The following is a 27859-nucleotide window of genomic DNA, read 5'->3' on the forward strand; positions in this document are numbered from 1 at the left end:
TACTGTAGGGGCACCAACTAAAACTGTCACTGACTAACCTCTAATGTAGATAATAACGTGTGTGTGTGTGTGTGTTTTGATGTCACGTGTTTATGACGTGTTCCAGAGAGAGTATTTAAGAGTGTGACTGCTGTTTCAGAGCTCATGGGTAGTACCAGGTACTTTTCGGTAGTATCAGGTAGTATAAGCTTTTAATAGGTAGTATTGGTTTGAAAGGTCTGAGGTCATGTTCTGAGACTATTGTTTAGCATGAACTGATGCCATCAGATGGTTGTGGGTACCAGCTGCACACACGGTCTCGCTCACACACACACACACGCCTGCGCCCACACACACACATTAGACTGCGCGGGCAAGCAGACATGATGTTTTCAGAGGGAATGGACCTGAACCGGACTTTCAGGATGGACCCGTACGATCAAGACTGGATGTCGGCGCCACAGCAGCAGCTGACCCGCAGCGGCCACCATGTGGTGTCGCTGTTCTTGGGTTCCATCATGGTGTTCGGGGTCCTCAACAACCTGCTGGTTCTGGTTCTGTTTTGCAAGTTCAAGACCCTGCGGACCCCTGTGAACGTGCTGCTTCTCAACATCAGCGTCAGCGACATGCTCGTCTGCGCATGTGGGACAACCCTTAGCTTCGTGTCCAGTCTACATCATCGCTGGTTGTTCGGTCGGCTCGGATGCGTCTGGTACGGATTCATCAACTCATGCTTTGGTAAGTCTAGTATGTACAGTGGGGCAAAAAAGTATTTAGTCAGCCACCGATTGTGCAAGTTCTCCCACTTAAAATGATGACAGAGGTCTGTAATTTTCATCATAGGTACACTTTAACTGTGGGAGACAGAATGTGAAAAAATATTCCAGGAATATTAAAGAATTTATTTGTAAATTATGGTGGAAAACAAGTATTTGGTCATTTATTCAAAGCTCTTACTGATGGAAGGAGGTTTTGGCTCAAAATCTCACGATACATGGCCCCATTCATTCTTTCCTTAACACGGATCAATCGTCCTGTCCCCTTAGCAGAAATCCAGCCCCAAAGCATGATGTTTCCACCCCCATGCTTCACAGTAGGTGTGGTGTTCTTGGGATGCACCCCAATATTCTTCTTCCTCCAAACACGACGAGTTGAGTTTGTACCAAAAAGTTCTATTTTGGTTTCATCTGACCACATGACATTCTCCCAATCCTGTGCTGTATCATCCATGTATCCATTTTGGTATAAACTCAACTCGTCGTGTTTGGAAGAAGAAGAATACTGAGTTGCATCCCAAGAACACCATACCTACTGTGAAGCATGGGGGTGGAAACATCATGCTTTGGGGCTGTTTTTCTGCTAAGGGGACAGGACGATTGATCCGTGTTAAGGAAAGAATGAATGGGGCCATGTATCGTGAGATTTTGAGCCAAAACATCCTTCCATCAGTGAGAGCTTTGAATGGTTGACCAAATACTTATTGTCCACCATAATTTACAAATATATTTTTTTAAATTCCTACAATGTGAATTCCTGGATTTTTTTTCACATTCTGTCTCTCACAGTTGAAGTGTACCTATGATGAAAATTACAGACCTCTAGCATCATTTTAAGTGGGAGAACTTGCACAATCGGTGGCTGACTAAATACATTTTTGCCCCACTGTATGTATATATATATATACATATATATACAACACATACACAGAGTGGGTCTGTGTTAGTTTGTGTGAAAAATGCACTACCAAGCTGAAAAAAATCTAAGTCCAAAAGGGATGATAGACTAGCTGAGCACACTGCAGCTAGCCTTGGACAGTCTCACTCCTTAATGCTTCAGTCACATGCAGGATTCTCACAGGAATGAGGCAAACATAAAGTCTTACCTACTGTTCATGTTACACTGCAGAGAATGTTGGGCCAACTCATTTCCCATGCAGCATGTTTTTTTTTTTTTGCAAAGACTGCAAAACAGGACAATATGGGTTAACTGGAGCAGATTCATTTTGTGTCTTAAACACTTTCTAATCACAAATTGACTTTTTTTCTTTCTAATATGACGCATACAAGTTAAAGTTAAAGTACCAATGATTGTCACACACACGCTAGGTGTGGTGAAATTTGTCCTCTGCATTTGACCCATCCCCTTGATCACCCCCTGGGAAGTGAGGGGAGCAGTGGGCAGCAGCGATGCCGCGTCCGGGAATCATTTTTGGTGATTTAACGCTCAATTCCAACCCTTGATGCTGAGTGCCAAGCAGGGAGGTAATGGGTCCCATTTTTATAGTTTTTGGTATGACAACCTACCGATCTCAGAGCGGACATTCTAACCACTAGGCCACTAAGTAGGTTCAAAATACAAAATTACAGGATTACAATAGTACTAAAATGCCATTCAATTACTTTTAGTATGCATCATCTTTATAAATGTGCAATATACATGTTTACTTTATCACCAAATACCTAAATGACCTTAAAATACTATGTTAATTGTGCTTTTAAGTATTATTTTTAATGGATTTTTTATCTTTTCTATTGCTTCCATGAAATACATTTATTAAACTGAATCTTTTTTAAAGTGTTGTATTTTCTTCTATTCATGTGTATTTTTCCCTAAAGAAATGAACAAATATTTAAGAATTTCTATGAGTACATTCAAGAAATAACTCTATTCAATTGTGGACAGGTTTTCCATGCAATATATATTATTTACCCTCAGCTCAAATAAAAAAGGTATGTGCAACATACTTTAAATCAGGGGTGTCAAACGTACGGCCCGCGGGCCGCATCAGGCCCGCGAACAGGTTTTATCCGGCCCGCGGGATGAGTTTGCTAAGTATACAAATTAATTTGAAATTTTTGAATGAAAGAAACAGCTCTTCTACATGTGTCTACTGGATGTTGCAATAGCAATTCTTTGTATCTCTGTAGATGATGGTACATATGTACAAAATAAACCACATTATGTTAGTACATCAATCGCGGAAAATGATCAAACATACATAGCATACTGTAATTTGATTTTGACATGTTTTAATCATGATTGATTGAAAATGAACACCATTGAGTTGACTGATGAATATTATCACATCATTCATTCAGAAAATATAAATAAGGACAAATAAAGATAGAATACTATTAACCGCAACATGTAAGTGTAAAAAAACAACAACATTATGATTTTTACATTTTCAGAATGTGCTTCTTCTATTGTTTAACACAGAAAACAATCTGAAGGTGTCTTTATTTTTAAGTTATCGTGCAGGGATTTTACCAGTCCGGCCCACTTGGGAGTAGATTTTTCTCCATGTAGCGCCCGATCTAAAACGAGTTTAACACCCCTGCTTTAAATACTTGAGTTAAACTAATTTTTATCTGATAGACTTAAAATTATTTTATTTAAATCATGAAATGAAATAACTTTTCATACAACTAATTGAATGTATTGTAGTTTTAATAGAGGGTGCATTTGTGCTTATTAAAAGCACAGTACATTTAGATTTGTCCAATTTTCCCTATTTTCATTTGATCTATCAACAAATACACATGTATTCGAGTTTCTGATCTTTCATTTGGATTGCACATGCATTTGAGGATCAACGCCAGAGGCAATATAGCAAAATGTACTTTGTATAAACATGTATTTTTTCTGCTACAGTTGATAGTCATTGATTGACACAAACACACGGTTATGTTGGTTTATTTTCCACCTGTTCGACTTGCTACCACCAGCCAGGCGCCACAGGTGCATCAGAACCAGAACAAACAGGCTCAGAGACAGCTTCTTTCCCAAAGCTGTCACCATGTTGAACTCTAACTTATAAAAAATAATAATTCACCCCCAATATCCTGCCCTAATACCCTACTGTGCAATACTACCCTTCGAGTGCAATACGTACGATACTGATTGTTATTTATTACTTCGGTACTCTTGTCTTGTTCTGTATATTGTACAGTATTTTGTATTTCTATAGTGTTTTGTACATTGTACAGGATTGCTTTTTATTTTTATTGGATAGTAGTATGTTTATTTCAATTGTTAGTTTTTCCTTTAGTACCTCTTGTGTTATTTATTTCACCCCTTAGAGATGCGCGGATAGGCAATTATATCACCTGCAACCGCATCACCAAAGTCGTCATCCACCCGCCGTCCACCCGAACCAACATTTTATCAGAACCGCAACCGCCCGCCACCCGCCCTTTGAATTACATCAGAGGTCGGCCACCTTTAACACTCAAAGAGCTATTTTAACCTGTGTCACAGAGTAAAGAAGTCAATGGGAGCCGCCAACGTTCACGCGATTATTCAATGGTGATAATAAGAGTAAGGGCGTGCTGTGAAGCGATTGCCTTTGACACTTTCAACAACATGTACTAACCAATTGTTAGTCCAGCAACATGTTGTATGCAGCTTCGGCAATCACACGTACAAGATTGAAAGGCATACTGGGTGATAAAGAGTACACTAATGGTTATGATATAAACAATTTTAACACTCTTACTAATATGTGCCACGCTGTGAAGCCACATCAAACAACAATGACAAACACATTTCGGGAAAACATCCTCACAGTAACACAACACAAACGCAACACAACAAATACCCAGAATCCTTTGCATCCGTGACACATCCTGAATATATTTTATACCCCCGCGCCCCCAACCCCGCCCACCTTATCGACGCAAGGAGGTGGGTTTTGCTGCTAGCGGGGTGTATAAAATAGTCAGGATTTGTCATGGGTGCAAAGGATTCTGGGTATTTGTTGTGTTACTGTGAGGATGTTCTCCCGAAATGTGTTTGTCATTCTTGTTTGGTGTGGCAGCGTGGCGCATATTAGTAAGAGTGTTAAAATTGTTTGTATCGCAACCATTAGTGTACTCTGTGTCACCCAGTATGCCTTGCAGTCGTGTGCGTACAACATGTTGCTGGACTGACAAGCAGATCATACATGATGTAGAAGGCGACAAAGCCAATGGCATCATAGCACGCCCTAATACTTATTAACTGGGTGACTGCCAGCAGTCATTCTAGAGAATATTTGCGTATCCTATTGTCTTCTTCGCTCTGTGACACGGGTCCTAAATGGCTCTTTGAATGGTAAAGGGTACCGATCCCTGAAACATGTATATCAAATATTTCCGAATGGTTCAACCGCCACCGGCCCGAATCTAATTAAAATCTATTTTTTCGTCATGTCACCCGCCCGACCCGCGGTTTATTCGCGGACTCCGCGGATGAGACCGCAAACCGCGCATCTCTACCGCACCTTAAGTTGGAGTCTTTAATCTCGTTATATGCAAATGTAATGACAATAAAGTCCATTCTATTCTATTCTATTCCATTCTGTTCTATTCTATTCTTTTATTTTGCAAAATATTACAACATATATAGAAACACCACAATATGATCAACAATGCAGAACAAGCAATGGAATATATGTGCGAAATAGAAAAAACTCAGAATGATCTGCTCAAGTATGTATGTAGGTTAATGTTAACGTGTGTTTACAAATATATAGCAAAAAACGTTGATTCAATGTTGGATTTTGGTCATATTGGTTATTTTGGGTTGAGGTTGAAAAATCAATGATTCAATGTTTGATTATAGATACCAATTCAACGATTGAAAAACTTTTGTTGACTCAATATTTGACAAAATGGTGATATATCAACGTTGAGTGGCCTTCCAATGAATTTACATCGTTTTATTGTTACTGATGGGGGAGGGGAGGGTCGAACGCTGTCGGTCCACGCAGGCACAAAGACTGCATCGCTTCCTTTGCACGCCCTCACTGTTAAAATGTTTTCCATCTTTTGTAATCTTTATTTTAATAACAGAATAATAGATTAGAGTTAGGTGCCTCGTTTAAAAAAATCAACATAAAAAAATAAAAAGACGTTGTAGGGGGGGTGGGGTCGCAGCTTGCTTCGGGGTCGTTCTCCCAGGAAGGCAGACGGACTACTCGAGACATGGCGTTCAGGTGAAAACAAGATTTAATTTGAACACTAACAAAGTACAAACAAAAGGCGCGCACAAGGCGGAGAAACAAACTTAGCGTATGGAAACAAAAACTAACTTAGACTATGGACATGAAACCAAAAAAAAAAACACTCTTTGTGACGTGAAACTCATAGCATGAACTATGACAGGGGTCTCAAACTCAATTCAACTGGGGGCCACTGGACGCAGAGTCTGGGTGAAGTTGGCCTGCAAGAAAAGATTTCTTTAAAAAAATGTTGCATACTAGTTGCATAATGACGTTTCAAATTGTTTTCCACACACAACTTTCTCAGTGCAAATAAGACACATAGGGGTGCTCAACAAAGAAATATTGCATCCCCCACTTTTCCTGGAATAGTCTTTGCACATCACTAACCTTTCTCTTCACTGCATGCTTTGAAAAAGACATGTTTGGGGTTGCGGAATATATTTGTACAGTATTCAGCCCACGCACGGAGAATAATGTTATTTCGGCAATGTCTGTCATTCCTTCAGAAAGTACCTGGATAGCGAGTGCAAAAAAGTGTTATCTGGCGTCATATAGAAATATATGCAGTGTTCGTGTGAGGCAATTCAAATTAAACAAATAAAAAAAAAAAAAAAAAATAACGGTCTGAATTGGTCCAGTTTATCGGGGACTGTTATTACTGACGGACAGGTGTGACGGTGTGACTGCAGCCAGGCATGTAAGAAAACCTTCGTCTCCATGGCAACTTCTCTGTCTCTTTCACTCATTTGCCGCTTTTCCACTAACGCAGGGGTAGGCAACCCAGAATGTTTAACGAGCCATTTTGGACCCAAATAACACAACACTGTCAAGCGCCATTCATATAAAAGTTGCGGGCCGCACTAACATTAAACTTTCATATTAAGGTTGGGGGCCGCAAAATAACGTTTCGCGGGCCGCAATTGGCCTGCGGGCTGCATGTCTGAGACCCCTGAATTATGAGATGAAAAAAACTAGCATGAACAGAGCATGAAAAGAACAATGACGCCAGGCCGACTGACCGGCAATGGCAGGCTTAAATAATGCCATTGATTAGTGCTCGTGTAGCAGGTGAGCGGCTGAACACTAATCAGAGACAGGTGAACATAATTTGCAACCAAAACAAACTCAGGGAGGTGCACAAACAGGAACTAAAGGAGTCCTAAACAAAACAGAATATAACTCAACAAAACATGGCGATAATGATTTTTTTTTAATCTAGTCCTTGTTGATTTGTATATTCTTGTTTTCTTCTACTACGAGGTAAGTAATTATTTCCATATGAAACATTTAAATATCACAGCACGTGATGTCGCAAATGTAATAAATTGATACTCGATACTAGCAAGATGCCATCTCCGGGTCGGGGAGGAGACCCTGCCCCAAGTGGAGGAGTTCAAGTACCTAGGAGTCTTGTTCACGAGTGAGGGAAGAGTGGATCGTGAGATCGACAGTTGGATCGGTGCGGCGTCTTCAGTAATGCGGACGTTGTACCGATCCGTTGTGGTGAAGAAGGAGCTGAGCCGGAAGGCAAAGCTCTCAATTTACCGCTCAATCTACGTTCCCATCCTCACCTATGGTCATGAGCTTTGGGTCATGACCGAAAGGATAAGATCACGGGTACAAGCGGCCGAAATGAGTTTCCTCCGCCGTGTGGCGGGGCTCTCCCTTAGAGATAGGGTGAGAAGCTCTGTCATCCGGGACAAACTCAAAGTAAAGCCGCTGCTCCTCCACATCGAGAGGAGCCAGATGAGGTGGTTCGGGCATCTGGTCAGGATGCCACCCGAACGCTTCCCTAGGGAGGTGTTTAGGGCACGTCCAACCGGTAGGAGGCCACGGGGAAGACCAAGGACACGTTGGGAAGACTATGTCTCCCGGCTGGCGTGGGAATGCCTCGGGATCCCCCGGGAAGAGCTAGACGAAGTGGCTGGGGAGAGGGAAGTCTGGGTTTCCCCGCTTAGGCTGTTAACCCCGCGACCCGACCTCGGATAAACGGAAGAAGATGGATGGATGGATGGACTAGCAAGATCTCACGAGACTTAAGTTTCAAACCCGCAATTACACTCGAAGAGAAAGGAGACAGCTTAAACTGGGGGGGCAAGTGTAAAAAAGCAGCACGGTGTGAAACAAACTGGTAAATTGTTGCGGAATATATTTATTGAAGGGACGGCGTGGCGCAGTGGGAGAGTGGCCGTGCGCAACCCGAGGGTCACTGGTTCAAATCCCACCAAGTACCAACCTCGTCACGTCCGTTGTGTCCTGAGCAAGACACTTCACCCTTGCTCCTGATGGGTGCTGGTTGGCGCCTTGCATGGCAGCTCCCTCCATCAGTGTGTGAATGTGTGTGTGAATGGGTAAATGTGGAAGTAGTGTCAAAGCGCTTTGAGTACCTTGAAGGTAGAAAAGCGCTGTACAAGTACAACCCATTTATAACCCATTCAGATACCATCAGCTGTTGGACTGAATGCTAACTTTGTGAATTATAGCCGTACTGTGCAAACTTAGTCCGTAGACGTAGAGCCTGCCCGCCAATTTGTTAGCGAGTAAAAGGCATGAAGTTTGATAATTAAGTAAGCATTACCCAGCACCAAGGTGGTTTTATTTTGTAATGTACTTTTATTTTATAATGGTGAACAAAAAAAAGCAAGCGGCATTAAACTAATTGCCAGCTGATATTTGCAGACAGTGATCGATTCGCTTAAGTCATGGGTGTCAAATTTGGCCCTCTGTACAATTTCATTTGGCCCTTGAGGCAATATCAAATTAACATTAGAGCTGGCCCGCCGGTACTACAAAGACACTGCCTTTAGCGTTGTCTACAATATGTTGTCACGTCCGCTTTTACTCCATACAAACATATATGTGACTTGTACACACACTTAAGTGGATGCCATGCATACTTGCTCAACAGCCATAAAGGTCAGACTGAGGGTGGCCGTATAAACAACTTTTAACACTGTTACAAATACGCGCCACACTGTGAACCCACACCATACAAAAATGACTAACACATTTCGTGAGAACATCCGCACCGTAAAACAACATAAACACAACAGAACAAATACCCAGAACCCCTTGCAGCACTGACTACTACCAAAACCTGCCCCTCCCTCCCCACCACCAACCCCACCCATCTCATTATTATTTTATTTTAAGATTTATTAGCCTGTGGAAAAATGTAATGTTGATATTTACCTCAGAAGGCTGTAACTAGAAAAGAGGCATTAAATGTTTTATTGACATTGTATTTATTTGACCATTTATTTTTTTCCGTTTGTTTTTTGAATGTTGATTTTGCACTATTAAGTTATATAATTATTGCTTGTTTCATATTCATTGTTCAAGCAAATCAGCGTAGCAATTTCAGCAATAATTAACAAGGACTACAAGAACATCATAGGACTTCACCAAAGTTCCTCTCCATCCGAGAGGAGGATGTACGCCGGCAGTTCTTGAAGCTGAACACGCGGAATGCCCCCCAGCCTGATGGTGTCCCCACCTCCACCTTGAGACACTGTGCGGATCAGCTGGCTCCTGTCTTCATTGACATTTTTAACACCTCTCTGGAGCTGTGCCGTCCTGTTTCAAGACCTCCACCATCGTCCCTGTCCCCAAGAAAGCTTGGATCACAGGACTTAATGACTACAGGCCGGTGGCGCTGACGTCTGTGGTCATGAAGTCCTTTGAGCGCTTGGTCCTGCCCCACATTAATGACATCACACCCCCCCCCCCCCTGGACCCACTGCAGTTCGCCTACAGAGCCAACAAGTCTGTGGATGATGCAGATATCCTGGCCCTTCACTTCATCTGTATACTCTAGCCTTTAAATAGACCTCCTTTTTAGACCAGTTGATCTGCCGCTTCTTTTCTTTCTCCTATGTCCCCCCCTCCCTTGTGGAGGGGGTCCGGTCCGATGACCATGGATGAAGTACTGGCTGTCCAGAGTCGAGACCCAGGATGGACCGCTCGTCGGGACCCAGGATGAACCGCTCGCCTGTATCGGTTGGGGACATCTCTACGCTGCTGATCCGCCTCCGCTTGAGATGGTCTCCTGTGGACGGGACTCTCGCTGCTGTCTTGGATCCGCTTGAACTGAACTCTCGCGGCTGTGTTGGAGCCACTATGGATTGAACTTTCACAGTATCATGTTAGACCCGCTCGACATCCATTGCTTTCGGTCCCCTAGAGGGGGGTGGGGGGGGGGGGGGTTGCCCACATCTGAGGTCCTCTCCAAGGTTTCTCATAGTCAGCATTGTCACTGGCGTCCCACTGGATGTGAATTCTCCCTGCCCACTGGGTGTGAGTTTTCCTTGCCCTTTTGTGGGTTCTTCCGAGGATGTTGTAGTCGTAATGATTTGTGCAGTCCTTTGAGACATTTGTGATTTGGGGCTATATAAATAAACATTGATTGATTGATTGATTGATTCATCCTGGAGCATCTGGACTCCCCAGGAACCTACGCGAGGATCCTGTTTGTGGACTTCAGCTCTGCCTTCAATACCATCCTCCCTGGACTGCTACGAGACAAGCTCTACCAGCTCAGCGTGCCCGACTCCCTCTGCAGTTGGAATAATGACTTCCTGACGGACAGAAGACAGCACGTGCGGCTGGGGAAGATTGTCTCGGACAGTCTTACCACTAACACTGGTACTCCTCAGGGCTGTGTACTTTCCCCCTGGCTCTTCTCCCTTTATACAAACTGCTGCACCTCCAGTCACCAGTCGGTGAAGCTGCTCAAGTTTGCAGACTACACTACTCTCATCGGGCTCATCTCGGATGGAGACGAGTCTGCCTACAGGAGAGAGGCGGACCAGCTGGCGTCCTGGTGCAGCCTCAACAACCTGGAGCTGAACGCCCAGAAAACAGTGGAGATGATCATGGACTTCTGGAAAGTCACAGGCCCACCATCCCCCCTAACCCTGATTGACCCCCCCCCCCCGTCTCCATTGTGGATTCCATCCGTTTTCTGGGCACCACCACCACCCAGGACCTCAAGTGGGAGCCGACCATCAGCTCCCTCTTCAAGAAAGACCAGCAGAGGATGTACTTCCTGCGGCAGCTGAAAAAACTGAAAGTGCCGATGCTGGTGCAGTTCTACTCAGCAGTCATCGAGTCCATTCTCACCTCCTCCATCACCGTGTGGTTCCCCGGCGGATAAGCATCGACTGCAGCGCATGGTACGTGCTGCTGAAAAGGTGATTGGCAGCAAACTCCCACCCCTCTAGGACCTGTTCTCCTCCAGGACCAGGAGGCGAGTGGGTCGGATCACAGCTGACTCTTCTCACCCTGGACACAAAATATTCTCCCCTCTTCCCTCAGGCAGGAGACTACGGTCCATCCAGACCCACACCTCCCGCCACCTGAACAGTTTTTTCCCCTCGGCCATCAGACTCGTGAACAATACCAACATCTGATAGCTCAATTACAGATCATGTCATTGTATTCTGTGTTATATGTCTTTTATGTTGCACGATTGCGCCAGGTAAAATTCCTAGTTTGTGAACACATTTTCAAACAATGGCAATAAAAACTTTTCTAATTCTGATTCTGATTCTGATTCTGAAAATCAAATGTCTCCTGATATATTCAACAATTACTTTAACACACTTTAAGAGTTCATAGTCTCAAGAAGATATTACTGTCAGGTACCTTATAGTCTCTCTGAACCAAATTCGGCTGACCTAAAGTGTAATAACTCTAGTACAGCCGGTTGTTGTCTGAGTCTCTGAGGTTGTTGTCTCACAGGGTCAGTTTCACCTCCGTTTGCAGCTGGGGTGTAAATCTCAGGCTCATCATTATCTGGGCATAGTGGGAATATTTGTTCCACACACACAAAGCATATGGCCATAAAATCATTGCTATCTGCTTACAACAAGGGCAACCAGAACTGTTGTGACAGTAGAAACATGGTATGGGGTAACTAACTCCAGGATAACAGGCGATATTGGAACTGTGTGCCCAACAAAGAACGTCAGAGCAAAGCCTCTGAACTACAAACATGCAAACCCAATGGACAGCACTCTGGAGGGGAGAAGTCCTGAGTGGGCATCAACCACAAGGATCCGCAAGTCCCATTGAAGAACACAAATGATTTAGTCATAGCCTCCTGGTGGATATCCTAGAAGGCAGAGGACTACTGCCTGGACAGGGCATCCAGCTTGTCGTTCTGAGAGCCCGGGCAGAAAGTCATGGGTAAGTACTTATGAATCCGAACAAGGAGGGTATCGATGCAGAGGTCGAGAGTGAAGGGAGTTTAAAACAGATTCAATTAAGCGTTTTTTCAACTAATATCAATGAGAGCAGGATAGTCGAGGCAACACATAGAAATGTGTCTTTTCTCTCCATGGAAATAAAACAAAACAGCCAGCAAAAGTTAAGACAAGGGCAGAATAATAGGGGTGGACAATACTAGGAATTTTGATATCGATCCAATACTAATACTTTGACTCAAAATGTCATAATCATTGAATAATTTTGTGAATTTTCATCTTGTCGGTTATGAATGTAACACAAAAATGTAATTGAGCCCAATAAAATATTTTCATAACTACAAGCAACTATAAAAAAAAAAAAGTATTCATATACATTGTATTTTAAACATGTCCTTATTAGATTTAGTACAATCATTAGAAGGATTGTTACAACGTGTAAATGGAATAAAACAAACAACATGTTTACTTGACCCACTTCCTGGGAAACTTATCAAGGAGCTTATTGTATTATTAGGTCCATCAGTGCTAAATATTATAAACTTATCACTTTCCTCGGGCACTGTTCCCGTTGCATTCAAAAAAGCGGTTATTCATCCTCTCCTTAAAAGACCTAACCTCGATCCTGACCTCATGGTAAACTACCGACCGGTGTCTCACCTTCCCTTTATTTCGAAAATCCTCGAAAAAATTGTTGCAGAGCAGCTAAATGAGCACTTAGCGTTTAACAATCTATGTGAAACCTTTCAATCCGGTTTCAGGGCAAATCACTCGACTGAGACAGCCCTCGCAAAATTGACTAATGATCTATTGCTAACGATGGACTCTGATGCGTCATCTATGTTGCTGCTCCTCGATCTTAGCGCTGCTTTCGATACCGTCGATCATAATATTTTATTAGAGCGTATCAAAATACGAATTGGTATGTCAGACTCAGCCCTGTCATGGTTTAACTCTTATCTTACTGATAGGATGCAGTGCGTCTCCTATAACAGTGTGACCTCGGACTATGTTAAGGTAACGTGTGGAGTTCCCCAGTGTTCGGTCCTTGGCCCTGTACTCTTCAGCATCTACATGCTGCCGCTAGGTGACGTCATACGCAAATACGGTATTAGCTTTCACTGTTATGCTGATGACACCCAACTTTACATGCCCCTAAAGCTGACCAACACGCCGGACTGTAGTCAGTTGGAAGCGTGTCTTAATGAAATTAAACAATGGATGTCCGCTAACTTTTTGCAACGTAATGCCAAAAAAACAGAAATGCTGATTATCGGTCCTGCTAGACACCGACCTCTATTTAATAATACAACTTTAACATTTGACAACCAAATAATAAAACAAGGTGACTCTGTAAAAAATCTGGGTATTATCTTCGACCCAACTCTCTCCTTTGAGTCACACATTAAAAGCGTTACTAAAACGGCCTTCTTTCATCTCTGTAATATCACTAAAATTCGCTCCATTTTGTCCACTAAAGACGCCGAGATCATTATCCATGCGTTTGTTACGTCTCGTCTCGATTACTGTAACGTATTATTTTCGGGTCTCCCCATGTCTAGCATTAAAAGATTACAGTTGGTACACAATGCGGCTGCTAGACTTTTGACAAGAACAAGAAAGTTTGATCATATTACGCCTGTACTGGCTCACCTGCACTGGCTTCCTGTGCACTTAAGATGTGACTTTAAGGTTTTACTACTTACGTATAAAATACTACACGGTCTAGCTCCAGCCCATCTTGCCGATTGTATTGTACCGTATGTCCCGGCAAGAAATCTGCGTTCAAAAGACTCCGGCTTATTAGTGATTCCTAGAGCTCAAAAAAAGTCTGCGGGCTATAGAGCGTTTTACGTTCGGGCTCCAGTACTCTGGAATGCCCTCCCGGTAACAGTTCGAGATGCTACCTCAGTAGAAGCATTTAAGTCTCATCTTAAAACTCATCTGTATACTCTAGCCTTTAAATAGACCTCCTTTTTAGACCAGTTGATCTGCCGCTTCTTTTCTTTCTCCTATGTCCCCCCCTCCCTTGTGGAGGGGGTCCGGTCCGATGACCATGGATGAAGTACTGGCTGTCCAGAGTCGAGACCCAGGATGGACCGCTCGTCGGGACCCAGGATGGACCGCTCGCCTATATCGGTTGGGGACATCTCTACGCTGCTGATCCGCTTGAGATGGTTTCCTGTGGACGGGACTCTCACTGCTGTCTTGGAGCCACTATGGATTGAACTTTCACAGTATCATGTTAGACCCGCTCGACATCCATTGCTTTCGGTCCCCTAGAGGGGGGGGGTTGCCCACATCTGAGGTCCTCTCCAAGGTTTCTCATAGTCAGCATTGTCACTGGCGTCCCACTGGATGTGAATTCTCCCTGCCCACTGGGTGTGAGTTTTCCTTGCCCTTTTGTGGGTTCTTCCGAGGATGTTGTAGTCGTAATGATTTGTGCAGTCCTTTGAGACATTTGTGATTTGGGGCTATATAAATAAACATTGATTGATTGATTGAATCATTTTTTGAACAAAGGAGTGATTGAGAAAGGGAGAAATGCAAGAGAGGCCGTGCTCGCATGAACTCTGAGGAAAAACGAGCAATTTGCTCAACTAACAAATGAGCAGAGGTGGGTAGAGTAGCCAGAAATTGTACTCAAGTAAGAGTACTGTTACTTTACAGATGTATTACTCAATTAAAAGTAGGGAGTAGTCACCCAAATATTTACTTGCGTAAAAGTAAAAAGTATGTTGTGAAAAAACTACTCAGGTACTGAGTAACTGATGAGTAACCTGTTTGTTTAATTAATACGGCAACAAATAATGCACAAAAACATAAAAATAGCAATGAGCAAATTCATAGCCAGGAATATCTCTTAAGCAACTAAAACTATAATATATATTAAATAATAAATCATGAAAATAAAAAAAATTAAGGCAAATTGAGCCACAATAACTTAACAGCACCATAGGCTCAGTAGGCATTCATCCATTAATTGATTGATTGATTGAAACTTGTATTAATAGATTGCACAGTACAGTACATATTCCCTACAATTGACCACTAAATGGTAACACCCTAATACGTTTTTCAACGTTAATCAATTACTTAATAAATGACCAAGTCGAGGTGATCTACCTCATATATATATACAGTATATAATTTATAGTTATTTATTTTGCCGTTTTTGTTGACATGTTAAAGGTGTTTTAATGAATATACATGCATGTTTAACATATAGATTCCTATCTTTCATGAAGACAAGAATATAAGTTGGTGTATTACCTGATTCTGATTACTTGCATTGATTGGAATCAGACAGTATATATAATGTCCACATTTTCAAATGGAGGAGAAAAAAAGTTCCTCTTTTCTGTCTAATACCACATGCAAGTCGTTGGTTTTTATCATCTTATTTGTCCAGCTTCCATATTCGTTTTTATACACTTTACAAGAAATACATTGGCGGCAAACTCCGTAGTTATGTAGCTTGTATGCGCTGGCTTTCGGAGACTCTTATTTTGTTACCGCGCTAAGCGCAGGCGCGATGGAGCGGCGCTTTTATTGTGAAGACAGGAACTGTGCGATCAGTCTTTAGGCTTTTGACGGGAAGTACAGTTGAAGTAAAAAGTGTCTTTTTTCCTTTACACTTTTGATTGATTGATTGAAACTTTTATTAGTAGATTGCACAGTACAGTACATATTCTGCACAATTGACCACTAAATGGTAACACCCGAATAAGTTTTTCAACTTTTTTAGGTCGGATTCGACGTGTGACGGTCACGTGACCGCCTGGTTTTGTTTGATTGGTGCAACGTCACCAGTGACTGCATTTGATTGGTGAAACGCAGGCATGCGTTGTTCCTACTTTGAATGCGTGTCTGACAAAATCAAAACAAACAAAGCGTGCATTAACAGATCGATTAAAAAAAAAGTAGCGAGTAACGCGCTAATTGTAGATAAATGGAGCGGAGTAAAAGTAGCGTTTCTTCTCTATAAATATACTCAAGTAAAAGTAAAAGTATGTTGCATAAAAACTACTCTTAGAAGTACAATTTATCCCCAAAAATTACTCAAGTAGATGTAACGGAGTAAATGTAGCGCGTTACTACCCACCTCTGCAAATGAGAAACTAAAACTTAAATATTGATCCCATGCAACTCAGTATTTTTCTTCCTCGAAACACGACGAGTTGAGTTTATACCAAAATGGATACATGGATGATACAGCAGAGGATTGGGAGAATGTCATGTGGTCAGATGAAACCAAAAAAAAAAACATCTACTCCCAAGTGAGCCGGACTGGTAAAATCCCTGCACGATAACTTGAAAATAAAGACACCTTCAGATGGTTTTCTGTGTTTAAAAATAGAAGAAGCACTTTCTGAAAATGTACAAATCCTAATGTTGTTGTTTTTTTACACTTACATGTTGCGGTTAATAGTATTATATCTTTATTTGTCGTCATTTATATTTTCTGAATGAATGATGTGATAATGTTCATCAGTCAACTCATTGGTGTTCATTTTCAATCAATCATGATAAAAAAATATAAAAATCAAATTACAGTATGCTATGTATGTATTTTGATCATTTTCCTCGATTGATATACTAACAGGGCTTCACGGTGGCAGAGGGGTTAGTGCGTCTGCCTCACAATACGAAGGTCCTGCAGTCCTGGGTTCAAATCCAGGCTCTGGATCTTTCTGTGTGGAGTTTGCATGTCCTCCCCGTGAATGCGTGGGTTCCCTCCGGGTACTCCGGCTTCCTCCCACTTCCAAAGACATGCACCTGGGGATAGGTTGATTGGCAACACTAAATTGGCCCTAGTGTGTGAATGTGAGTGTGAATGTTGTCTGTCTATCTGTGTTGGCCCTGCGATGAGGTGGCGACTTGTCCAGGGTGTACCCCGCCTTCCGCCCGATTGTAGCTGAGATAGGCGCCAGCGCCCCCCGCGACCCCGAAAGGGAATAAGCGGTAGAAAATGGATGGATGGATGGATATACTAACATTATGTGGTTTATTTTGTACATATGTACCATCATCTACAGAGTTACAAAGAATTGCTATTGCAACATCCAATAGACACAGGTGGAAGGGACGTTTCTTTCATTCAAAAATTTCAGTTTAATTGGTATACTTAGCAAACTCATCCCGCGGGCCGGATAAAACCTGTTCAAATTATGTTTTACGGATCAGCTTCAAGTTGCTATCTGACCGTCGCTTCAGATTTACGTGGCTCACTTGTGACATGGTCTTCTCCCCGTCATCTTTGTAGCTGTGTAGCGTGCAAGGACGGGAGTGGAAGAAGTGGCAAAAGATGGAGCTAACCTGGGTTAGAGGGTTAGGGTTATAATGATTAAGTACATTAATAAGTACTTAATAATGACTAGGTAAGAGCCAATATGTTACTAATTTGCATGTTAATAAGTGACTAATTACTGGTGAATATGTCCCCCATACTAAAGTGTTACCATGTTTTTTTTACTGGTCACAAAATGAACTGTGCATGGACATCACCTTGTTGTCACGATCCGGTATGCGGATCGTTTATTGTTTTGCCGCTTATATGTCTTTGTTCATGTTTAGTTCTGGACTCTGCCGATTCCTTGTGTTTGAGCACTTCCCCGTTTGTTTAGTCACCATGGAAACGTTTTGTGCTTCTCCTCACGGGCTCCTGTCACACCTGTTTTTGATTATTATTTGTGTATTTAAGCCCACCTGATTCCTCAGTTCGTCCTCGGTCCATTACTTGCTTTTCGCAACACGTCACGTTTTGTATCCTTGTGTCCTCGATTATTTTGTGCTAAGTTCCGCCTTAGCTTCACGTGCGTGTGGCACGTCGTTTAATGTTTTCTGTTTCCTGCTACGTTTTTAGCATTAGCTTTCCGTGCATTGGCACGCGCTTTGTTTTTCCCCTTTTTTGCACCAGTGTTCTTTTGTTTTATTGTATTAAAACGTATTCTTACCTGCAATCCTGCTGACTGGTAGTGTGTGCATCCACGAAGTGGCAACTCCGCGCAACAAGTGCGCCGAACGCGTGACAGAATGGACCGAGCCAAAAGCCACTTTGCACTCCTCAGGCCCCAGCAAGAACAGGTGTTCCTCTCCGATGAGGAAAAATCGGAGATCTTCCGGGAGCTCCGAGCAGACTCTTGTCCATGGGAGAGCGAGGACGACATTGAGCTGCCGGAAGAGGATCTCCCAGCCGAAGCAGTGGTGGCCTGGGAGCTATTCATGGCGAGGATAGCGGACGCGGAGGAACGCTTTCGCTCCCAGTCTCAAGCCACCCCGACATTCCCCTAAGCGCGCTGCACGCCGCGCGGTGACGTCACACCACCCAGGAGGAGAGGACTCCAGCGGCGACCAGGCGCCGCGCAGGGTCGTGCACAAAAGGAGTGCAGGACTTTCCCCTCAGCAGCGACTGCCAGGTGCTTTCCATGTGGCTTTTCCTCCCCGGCACCTGCTGTAAATCTGCCTGAGGGACGCGTGCGACGCACAAGTCCAGCTCCCAGGCTTCCAAGCGCCCACCCTCCCATGCCCTCGACTGCCTCCAAGCTCGCACAACCCCCCCCCCCCCCCACCAACTCCATCTGGCATCTGGAATCTGCTTCCTGAGGGGGGGGGGCAAGGCTGATGGCGTGTCAGTGGCACAGGAGACCTCCTTCCATTGAGGTTGCTGCCTGCCTTGCCGCTGGCTCCGCCCGCGTCAACAGACAAGCCACCTGCCCCAGTGCCAGCACCACGTCAACCTCCAACGCCAAGTCCACGGCTAAGGCTAATCCCAGTACCGGCACCACGCCAACCTCCCACGCCGGCACCACGCCAACCTCCCACGCCGGCACCACGCCAACCTCCCACGCCGGCACCACGCCAACCTCCCACGCCGGCACCACGCCGGGCTCGACCTCAAGGTCCAAGTGTAAGCCGGCCTCCGAGTCCAAGTCCAGGTGTAAGCCGGCCTCCGAGTCCAAGTTCAGGTGCAAGCCGGCCTCCGAGTCCAAGTTCAGGTGCAAGCCGGCCTCCGAGTCCAAGTCCAGGTGCAAGCCGGCCTCCGAGTCCAAGTCCAGGTGCAAGCCGGCCTCCGAGTCCAAGTCCAGGTGCAAACCGGCCTCCGAGTACAAGTCCAGGTGCAAGCCGGCCTCCGAGTCCAAGTCCAGGTGCAAGCCGGCCTCCGAGTCCAAGTCCAGGTGCAAGCCGGCCTCCGAGTCCAAGTCCAGGTGCAAGCCGGCCTCCGAGTCCAAGTCCAGGTGCAAGCCGGCCTCCGAGTCCAGGTGCAAGCCGGCGTCCGAGTCCGAGTCCAGGTGCAAGCCGGCCTCCGAGTCCGAGTCCAGGTGCAAGCCGGCCTCCGAGTCCAAGTTCAGGTGCAAGCTGGCCTCCGAGTCCAAGTTCAGGTGCAAGCCGGCCTCCGAGTCCAAGTCCAGGTGCAAGCCGGCCTCCGAGTCCAAGTCCAGGTGCAAGCCGGCCTCCGAGTCCAAGTCCAGGTGCAAGCCGGCCTCCGAGTACAAGTCCAGGTGCAAGCCGGCCTCCGAGTCCAAGTCCAGGTGCAAGCCGGCCTCCGAGTCCAAGTCCAGGTGCAAGCCGGCCTCCGAGTCCGAGTCCAGGTGCAAGCCGGCCTCCGAGTCCGAGTCCAGGTGCAAGCCGGCCTCCGAGTCCGAGTCCAGGTGCAAGCCGGCCTCCGAGTCCGAGTCCAGGTGCAAGCCGGCCTCCGAGTCAAGGTCCAAGCCGGCCTCCGAGTCAAAGTCCAAGCCGGCCTCCGAGTCCAAGTCCAAGCCGGCCTCCGAGTCCAAGTCCAAGCCGGCCTCCGAGTCCAAGTCCAAGCCGGCCTCCGAGTCCGAGTCCAGGTGCAAGCCGGCCTCCGAGTCCGAGTCCAGGTGCAAGCCGGCCTCCGAGTCCGAGTCCAGGTGCAAGCCGGCCTCCGAGTCCGAGTCCAGGTGCAAGCCGGCCTCCGAGTCCGAGTCCAGGTGCAAGCCGGCCTCCGAGTCCGAGTCCAGGTGCAAGCCGGCCTCCGAGTCCGAGTCCAGGTGCAAGCCGGCCTCCGAGTCCGAGTCCAAGCCGGCCTCCGAGTCCGAGTCCAAGCCGGCCTCCGAGTCCGAGTCCAAGCCGGCCTCCGAGTCCGAGTCCAAGCCGGCCTCCGAGTCCGAGTCCAAGCCGGCCTCCGAGTCCGAGTCCAAGTCAGAGTCCAAGCCGGCCTCCGAGTCAGAGTCCAAGCCGGCCTCCGAGTCCACGTCAGAGTCCAAGCCGGCCTCCGAGTCCGAGTCCAAGTCAGAGTCCAAGCCGGCCTCCGAGTCCGAGTCCAAGTCAGAGTCCAAGCCGGCCTCCGAGTCCGAGTCCAAGTCAGAGTGCAAGCCGGCCTCCGAGTCCGAGTCCAAGTCAGAGTGCAAGCCGGCCTCCGAGTCCGAGTCCAAGTCAGAGTCCAAGCCGGCCTCAAAGTCCGAGTCCAAGTCAAAGTCCAAGCCGGCCTCCGAGTCCGAGTCAAAGTCCAAGCCGGCCTCCGAGTCCGAGTCAAAGTCCAAGCCGGCCTCCAAGCCGGCCTCCAAGCCGACGTCCAAAACGACACCCGAGTCGACGTCGGCGCCCGGGTCCACGCCGAGTGTCAGGCCCGGAACCGCGTCGGATGTGGGTGTGGCCGTGCCCAGGTCGTCCTCCTCGCAGGGCGCTTCCACCTCCAGGGGTGTGGCCGTACCCCGGGCGTCCTCCTCAGCGGGTGCTTCCACCCCCACGCCGGCCACGGTGGTGGCCCTTCCGGGACGTGCCCTGGCCCTCGTCAGCCACGGATGTGGCCTCTGCGGGCCCGCCCGCCTAGACTTTTGTGGTGGCCGCCGCTGCCTGTGGTGTCCTTGGTGGAGTCAAGGATGCAGGACTTGTCAGCCCTCCACCAGGTCCTCCCTCCGCCCTCCCTTCTCTTTTGGATTGTCTAGTTGTGGGGGGGGTTTGTACTTCGGGATTTTTGGGGCATCTGGGATCTGCCCCTTGGGGGAGGGGTAGTGTCACGATCCGGTATGCGGATCGTTTATTGTTTTGCCGCTTATATGTCTTTGTTCATGTTTAGTTCTGGACTCTGCCGATTCCTTGTGTTTGAGCACTTCCCCGTTTGTTTAGTCAACATGGCAACGTTTTGTGCTCCTCCTCACGGGCTCCTGTCACACCTGTTTTTGATTATTGTTTGTGTATTTAAGCCCACCTGATTCCTCAGTTCGTCCTCGGTCCATTACTTGCTTTTCGCAACACGTCACGTTTTGTATCCTTGTGTCCTCGATTATTTTGTGCTAAGTTACGCCTTAGCTTCACGTGCGTGTGGCACGTCGTTTAATGTTTTCTGTTTCCTGCTACGTTTTTAGCATTAGCTTTCCGTGCATTGGCACGCGCTTTGTTTTTCCCCTTTTTTGCACCAGTGTTCTTTTGTTTTATTATATTAAAACGTATTCTTACCTGCAATCCTGCTGACTGGTAGTGTGTGCATCCACGAAGTGGCAACTCCGCGCAACAAGTGCGCCGAACGCGTGACACTTGTTCAAAGAATAAAACCGACACAGTGCATAAACTCACAACAAATTACACACCTGCAAATCAGTGTTAATTCTGCTGTTGCCGTATCCATAATACGCCGATAGGGAGAAGTTTTTATTGACACGATGAGTTGGGTATGTTTTGACCTCCGCCGAACCCCTGAGGCCGACTCACCGAACCCCTAGAGTTCGATCGAACCCAGGTTAAGAACCACTGTCTTAGAAGTACAATTTATCCCAAAAGTTACTCAAGTAGATGTAACGAAGTACATCTACTGTACTTTCAATCATCCTTTTGCCAGTAACTCCTTCAGCAAAGCTGATTGACTAACTATCAGTGCATTATTGGTGTAAAGTTCATCATAGAGTTGGTCAATATGGATATTTGTGAGGATAAAAATGTCCAACAGTCAACGCTTGCTAGTAAATATTACGATTATATAGTAGTAAAGCGTAATATCTGAAGTGTGTAGGAAAACGTTAAAGAGGTTAAGGAACTTTAAAAAGTTTGTTTAAGCCAACAGCTAATCCTGCAGGTGTGGTTCCATCCTTAGGTATCGTGTCTCTTGTATCGCTGGCCTTGCTGTCCTACGAGCGCTACAGCACACTGCTGGTCTACAACAAACAGACGTTGGACTACAGGAAGCCTCTGCTTGCAGTGGGAGGGGCTTGGCTGTACTCTTTGGCGTGGACATTACCACCCCTGCTGGGCTGGAGCAGCTACGGGCCTGAGGGAACCGGAACCAGCTGCTCCGTCGCTTGGACTGAGCCCACGTCTCGCTCGCACTCCTACATCATCTGTCTGTTCATCTTCTGCCTGGGCCTGCCTGTCCTGAGCATGGTGTACTGCTACAGCCGTCTGCTGCACGCTGTCAAACAGGTGGGTTGCCTGCGGCCAATCAAAAGGCACGGATGAGATTTAAACTTGAAATCGAAAAATATTTGAATACGTTCAATAATCCCTTATTCAAATATTACTGTATTTTTCGAACTAAAACACGCACTTAAAATCATTTTCTCCAAAATCGACAGTGCGCCTGATATATGTAATAATTCTGGTTGTGCTTACTGACCTCAAAGATTTTTTTATTTTGTACATGGCGTACTGATAAGTGTGATCTGTAGATGGCAGCCACACATAAGAGACACGTGTAGACTGCAAGATGAGGCCAGTAAACAACACCAAAACTTTAAATGTTTCATTGAAAATATAGAACATTACACACGGCGCTCACAAATCTGTGAAAATATTTTAGTACGACTTTGGTAAGCTATCAAGCTGCACCCCTTGATGGATTGTCGGAGCATTACGGCTACTCTCGTCGGGCGTACCGTGCTTCAACATACGAGTATTATTATTATGGTGTGTGTCTATAAGGGGGCTTCACGGTGGATGAGGGGTTAGTGCGTCTGCCTCACAATACGAAGGTCCTGAGTAGTCAGGGTTCAATCCCGGACTCGGGATCTTTCTGTGTGGAGTTTGCATGTCCTCCACGTGAATGTGTGGGTTCCCTCCGGATACTCCGGCTTCCTCCCACTTCCAAAGACATGCACCCGGGGATAAGTTGTTTGGCAAAACTTAATTCGCCCTAGTGTGTGAATGTTATCTGTCTATCTGTGTTGGCCCTGCGATGAGGCGGCGACTTGTCCAGGGTGTACTCCGCCTTCCGCCCGATTGTAGCTGAGTTAAGCACCAGCGCCTCCCGCGACCCCAAAGGGAATAAGCGGTAGAAAATGGATGGATGGAGGGTGTCTATAAGGACCGCAAAATGGCATCTTTTAGCAGACATTTTATTTGCCGTTTTGTTTCAAAATATAATGCAAAACCAACTTTTCTTACCTTCTGATGCCTGCTGATCTGCATATGTCCTGAAAATTTCCGCGCATGTCCGCCATTGCAGTCCGTTCCAACATCGAAGTCGATAAGCTTCTTTTTCACTATCTTTTTGTAATGGGACATTCATCCTCCGCTGTTTCCATTTCTAATATAAAGTAGTATAAAGTTCTAACTTATATCTGTCAGAATAACTACAGGTGTATTGTGTTTACATAATTTACCCACGGAACATTAGTTATTGGAGAGTTCCGGTCAAATTTTTCACAGGACACATTTCCGGCGTTGTTGCACTAGTGAGCCACGGATGAGGAGATGCTGCTCCGTTGTTGATTTAAGTAAAGTCTGAATGTCATTAAAACAGTTAGCTCCATCTTTTGGCACTTCTTCCACTCCCGTCCTTGCACGCTACACAGCTACAAAGATGACGGGGAGAAGACCATGTCACAAGTGAGCCACGTAAATCAGAAGCGACGGTCAGATAGCAACTTGAAGCTGATCTGTAAAACATAATCTATGCAACATTTTGACCAACGAACCAACATTACATATTATGTAGACCGCAAGGAGTTGTTTTAAATAAAAATAAAAAATCATCATATTGTGACCTCTTTAATGCGCCTCGTAATCCGGTGCACCTTTTGTATGAAAATAGACCTGAATAGACCCGCTCATCGGCAGTGGGCCTTATAATCCGGTGCACTATATGGTCCGAAAAATAAGGTACTTAAAATTCCCTCTAAAATGTTACATATCCGTAATATGAATACAAATATAGTGAAATTAATATATAAAAAAAATAATATTTATTAGATTTACTTGAAATATGTTCATTTATTTATAGATGATAAATTAAACACTTTTCACATATATTTTTCAAATATGTTTATTTGTCCACTTCAGCAGCACCATTGGAATTAGAAATTGTGTAAAAAAAAAAAGAATCGGATAAGTCAGCATAATAGTTTGTTTGTTTTAAAAGCAACTAACATTTTTAACTACCATTCAAGTGGTAAAAAAAGTTGAACATCAAGACAGACATGTTTGTTCCTCGATTGCAGGGCTTAGGGAACCTACGGCTCTCGAGCCAGAAGTGGCTCTTTTGATGACTGCATCTGGCTCTCAGATAAATCTTATAAATCTTAGCTGACATTGCTTAACAAAATAAGTAATGAATAATACCGCTGGTAATCACAGTGTTAAAAAAAACATTCAAAATATAAAACATTCGCATGCATTTTAATCCATCCATCCATCCATTTTCTACTGCACCTGTTCAAGAAGTTACAATAATGGTAAGAAATATTTTATTTTATATTGGTTAGTTTCAGAATAACAATGTTCAGTGTTAAAAAATATTATATGGCTCTCACAAAAATATATTTTAAAATATTTGGCTTTCGTGGCTCTCTCAGCCAAAAAGGTTCCCTAACCCTGCTCTATTGTAAAGTCAAAAGTCAAAGACAAAGCAAAACAACAATTACAAACCCATTTCCGTATGAGTTGGGAAATTGTGTTAGATGTAAATATAAACGTAATACAATGATTTGCAAATCCTTTTCAACCCATTTTCATTTGAATGCACTACAAAGACAAGATATTTGATGTTTAAACTCATAAACTTTTTTTTTTGCAAATAATTAACTATGCAATAATTAATAATTAGAATTTCATGGCTGCAACATGTGCCAAAGTAGTTGGGAAAGGGCATGTTCACCACTGTGTTGTGTCACCTTTTCTTTTAACAACACTCAATAAACGCCTGGGAACTGAAGAAACTAATTGTTAAAGCTTTGAAAGTGGAATTCTTTCCCATTCTTGCTTTATGTAGAGCTTCAGTCGTTCAACAGTCCGGGGTCTCCGCTGTCGTATTTTAGGCATCATAATGCGCCACACATATTTGACGGGAGACAGGTCTGGACTGCAGGCGGGCCAGGAAAGTACCCGTACTCTTTTACTACGAAACCACGCTGTTGTAACACGTGGCTTGGCATTGTCTTGCTGAAATAAGCAGGGGCGTCCATGATAACGTTGCTTGGATGACAACATATGTTGCTCCAAAACCTGTATGGACCTTTCAGCATTAATGGTGCCTTCACAGATGTGTAAGTTACCAATGCCTTGGGCACTAATACACCCCCATACCATCACAGATGCTGGCTTTTGAACTTTGCGCCTATAACAATCCGGATGGTTATCTTCCTCTTTGTTCTGGAGGACACCACGTCCACAGTTTCCAAAAACAATTTGAAATGTGGACTTGTCAGACCACAGAACACTTTTCCTCTTTGCAACAGTCCATCTTAAATGAGCTCGGGCCCAGCGAAGCCAGCGGCGTTCCTTGGTGTTGTTGATAAATGGGTTTTGCTTTGCATACCAGAGTTTTAACTTGCACTTACAGATGTAGCAACCAACTGTAGTTACTGACAGTGGTTTTATGGAGTGTTCCTGAGCCCATGTAGTGATATCCTTTACACACTGATGTCAGTGTTTGATGCAGTACTGCCTGAGGGATCAAAGGTCCGTAATATTATCGCTTACGTGCAGTGATTTCTCCAGATTCTCTAAACCTTTTGAAGATTTCCTGGACAGTAGATGGTAAAATCCCTAAATTCCTTGCAATAGCTCGTTGAGAAATGTTGTTCTAAAACTGTTCGACAATTTGCTTACAAATTGGTGACCCTCGCCCCATCCTTGTTTGTGAATTACTTAGCATTTCATGGAAGCTGTTTTTATACCCAATCATGGTACCCACCTGTTCCCAATTAGCCTGCACACCTGTGGGATGTTCAAAATCAGTGTTTGATGAGCATTCCTCAGCTTTATCTGTATTTATTGCCACCTTTCTCAAATTCTTTGTCACGTGTTGCTGGCATCAAATTCTAAAGTTAATGATTATTTGCAAAAAAAAACCTGTTTATCAGTTTGAACATCAAATATGTTGTCTTTGTAGCATATTCAACTCAATATTGGTTGAAAATTATTTGCAAATCATAGTATTGCGTTTATATTTACATCCAACACAATTTCCCAACTCATGTAGATGTTCACTAAAGTGAAGTGATAAGATTGTACGATTATGGTTTTCTTGATAATTTTGCTTAGTTTAAATTAAATTAGATAAGGGAAGCCTTTAAAAGCAGGAAATCTTGGTCGACGTGTCGCTGACAAAAGAACATACGTGCAAACAACGACATTTGGTGTGTTTTCAGGTGGGGAGAATTCGACATACCGCGGCAAGACGACGCGAGTTCCACATCCTGTTCATGGTTGTGGTCACGGTGGGGTGCTTCCTCCTCTGCTGGATGCCTTATGGCGTCGTCGCCATGATGGCCACGTTCGGCCAGCCGGGTCTCATCAGCCCGGTGGCGAGCGTGGTGCCTTCCATCCTTGCCAAGAGCAGCACCGTCTTCAACCCAGTCATCTACATCCTGATGAACAAGCAGGTGAGGAGCTACCAAGTACTGCAGTTGCACTGCAAACATCAACATTTATTGTCATTAAAAGCCTCAGCATAGCGTCCAGCTTAGTTGACCTGCTATCATCATCGACTAGAATTCGCCTTCTTTGTCCTTCCTAGTTTTACCGCTGCTTCCTGACCCTGTTCCACTTCCGGCACCACATGACAGAGAACGTACACTCTGTCCCATCCAGAACAACTGTGGTCCATCTAAACCGTTTGATCGGGGACAACAGCCTTCTCCCAGCTGCCAACACTGCCAAAACCTTAGCCAAACACTGTGACACAGAGGGCACCTGTGCCATCATGACAGAAAAAACTGAACCTTCCGACAACCTGACTACTTGACAATGAAACCGCCTGACAATGTAACTACTTGACAATCAGTGACGTGTGCATATGTTCACAATATTTTTTGAAATGTAACTTAAAAGTAATATGCTCTAATCAATGTTAATACAGGTTGTTTGATAGAAGAAGAACAAGAAAACTAAGAGAATAGTTCTGTCAGGAACTTGTTTTGAGTTGTTTGGCAGACCCCAGGATGCAGAGAGAGGGTAAGGTGCAATGATCCATCCATCCATCCATCATCTTCCGCTTATCCGAGGTCGGGTCGCGGGGGCAGCAGCCTAAGCAGGGAAGCCCAGACTTCCCTCTCTCCAGCCACTTCGTCTAGCTCTTCCCGGGGGATCCCGAGGCGTTCCCAGGCCAGCTGGGAGACATAGTCTTCCCAACGTGTCCTGGGTCTTCCCCGTGGCCTCTTACCAGCTGGACGTGCCCTAAACACCTCCCTAGGGAGGCGTTCGGGTGGCATCCTGACCAGATGCCCGAACCACCTCATCTGGCCCCTCTCGATGTGGAGGAGCAGCGGCTTTACGTTGAGTTCCTCCCGGATGG

At 45.0% G+C, this 27859-nt stretch overlaps 1 protein-coding gene across 1 annotated transcript; it reads left to right on the plus strand.

Moving 5' to 3' along the window:
* The first annotated feature begins 159 nt into the window (after positions 1–159).
* Positions 160–27859, plus strand: LOC133555124 (opsin-3-like). Its single transcript, XM_061904631.1, has 4 exons — positions 160–717; positions 22223–22548; positions 26715–26948; positions 27083–27859. The coding sequence occupies exons 1-4, from the start codon at positions 258–260 to the stop codon at positions 27308–27310; spliced, it is 1248 nt and encodes a 415-aa protein (XP_061760615.1). The 5' UTR covers positions 160–257; the 3' UTR covers positions 27311–27859.

This window comes from Nerophis ophidion, linkage group LG06 (genome assembly GCF_033978795.1).
Source record: "Nerophis ophidion isolate RoL-2023_Sa linkage group LG06, RoL_Noph_v1.0, whole genome shotgun sequence".
Classification (NCBI taxonomy): Eukaryota; Metazoa; Chordata; class Actinopteri; order Syngnathiformes; family Syngnathidae; genus Nerophis; species Nerophis ophidion.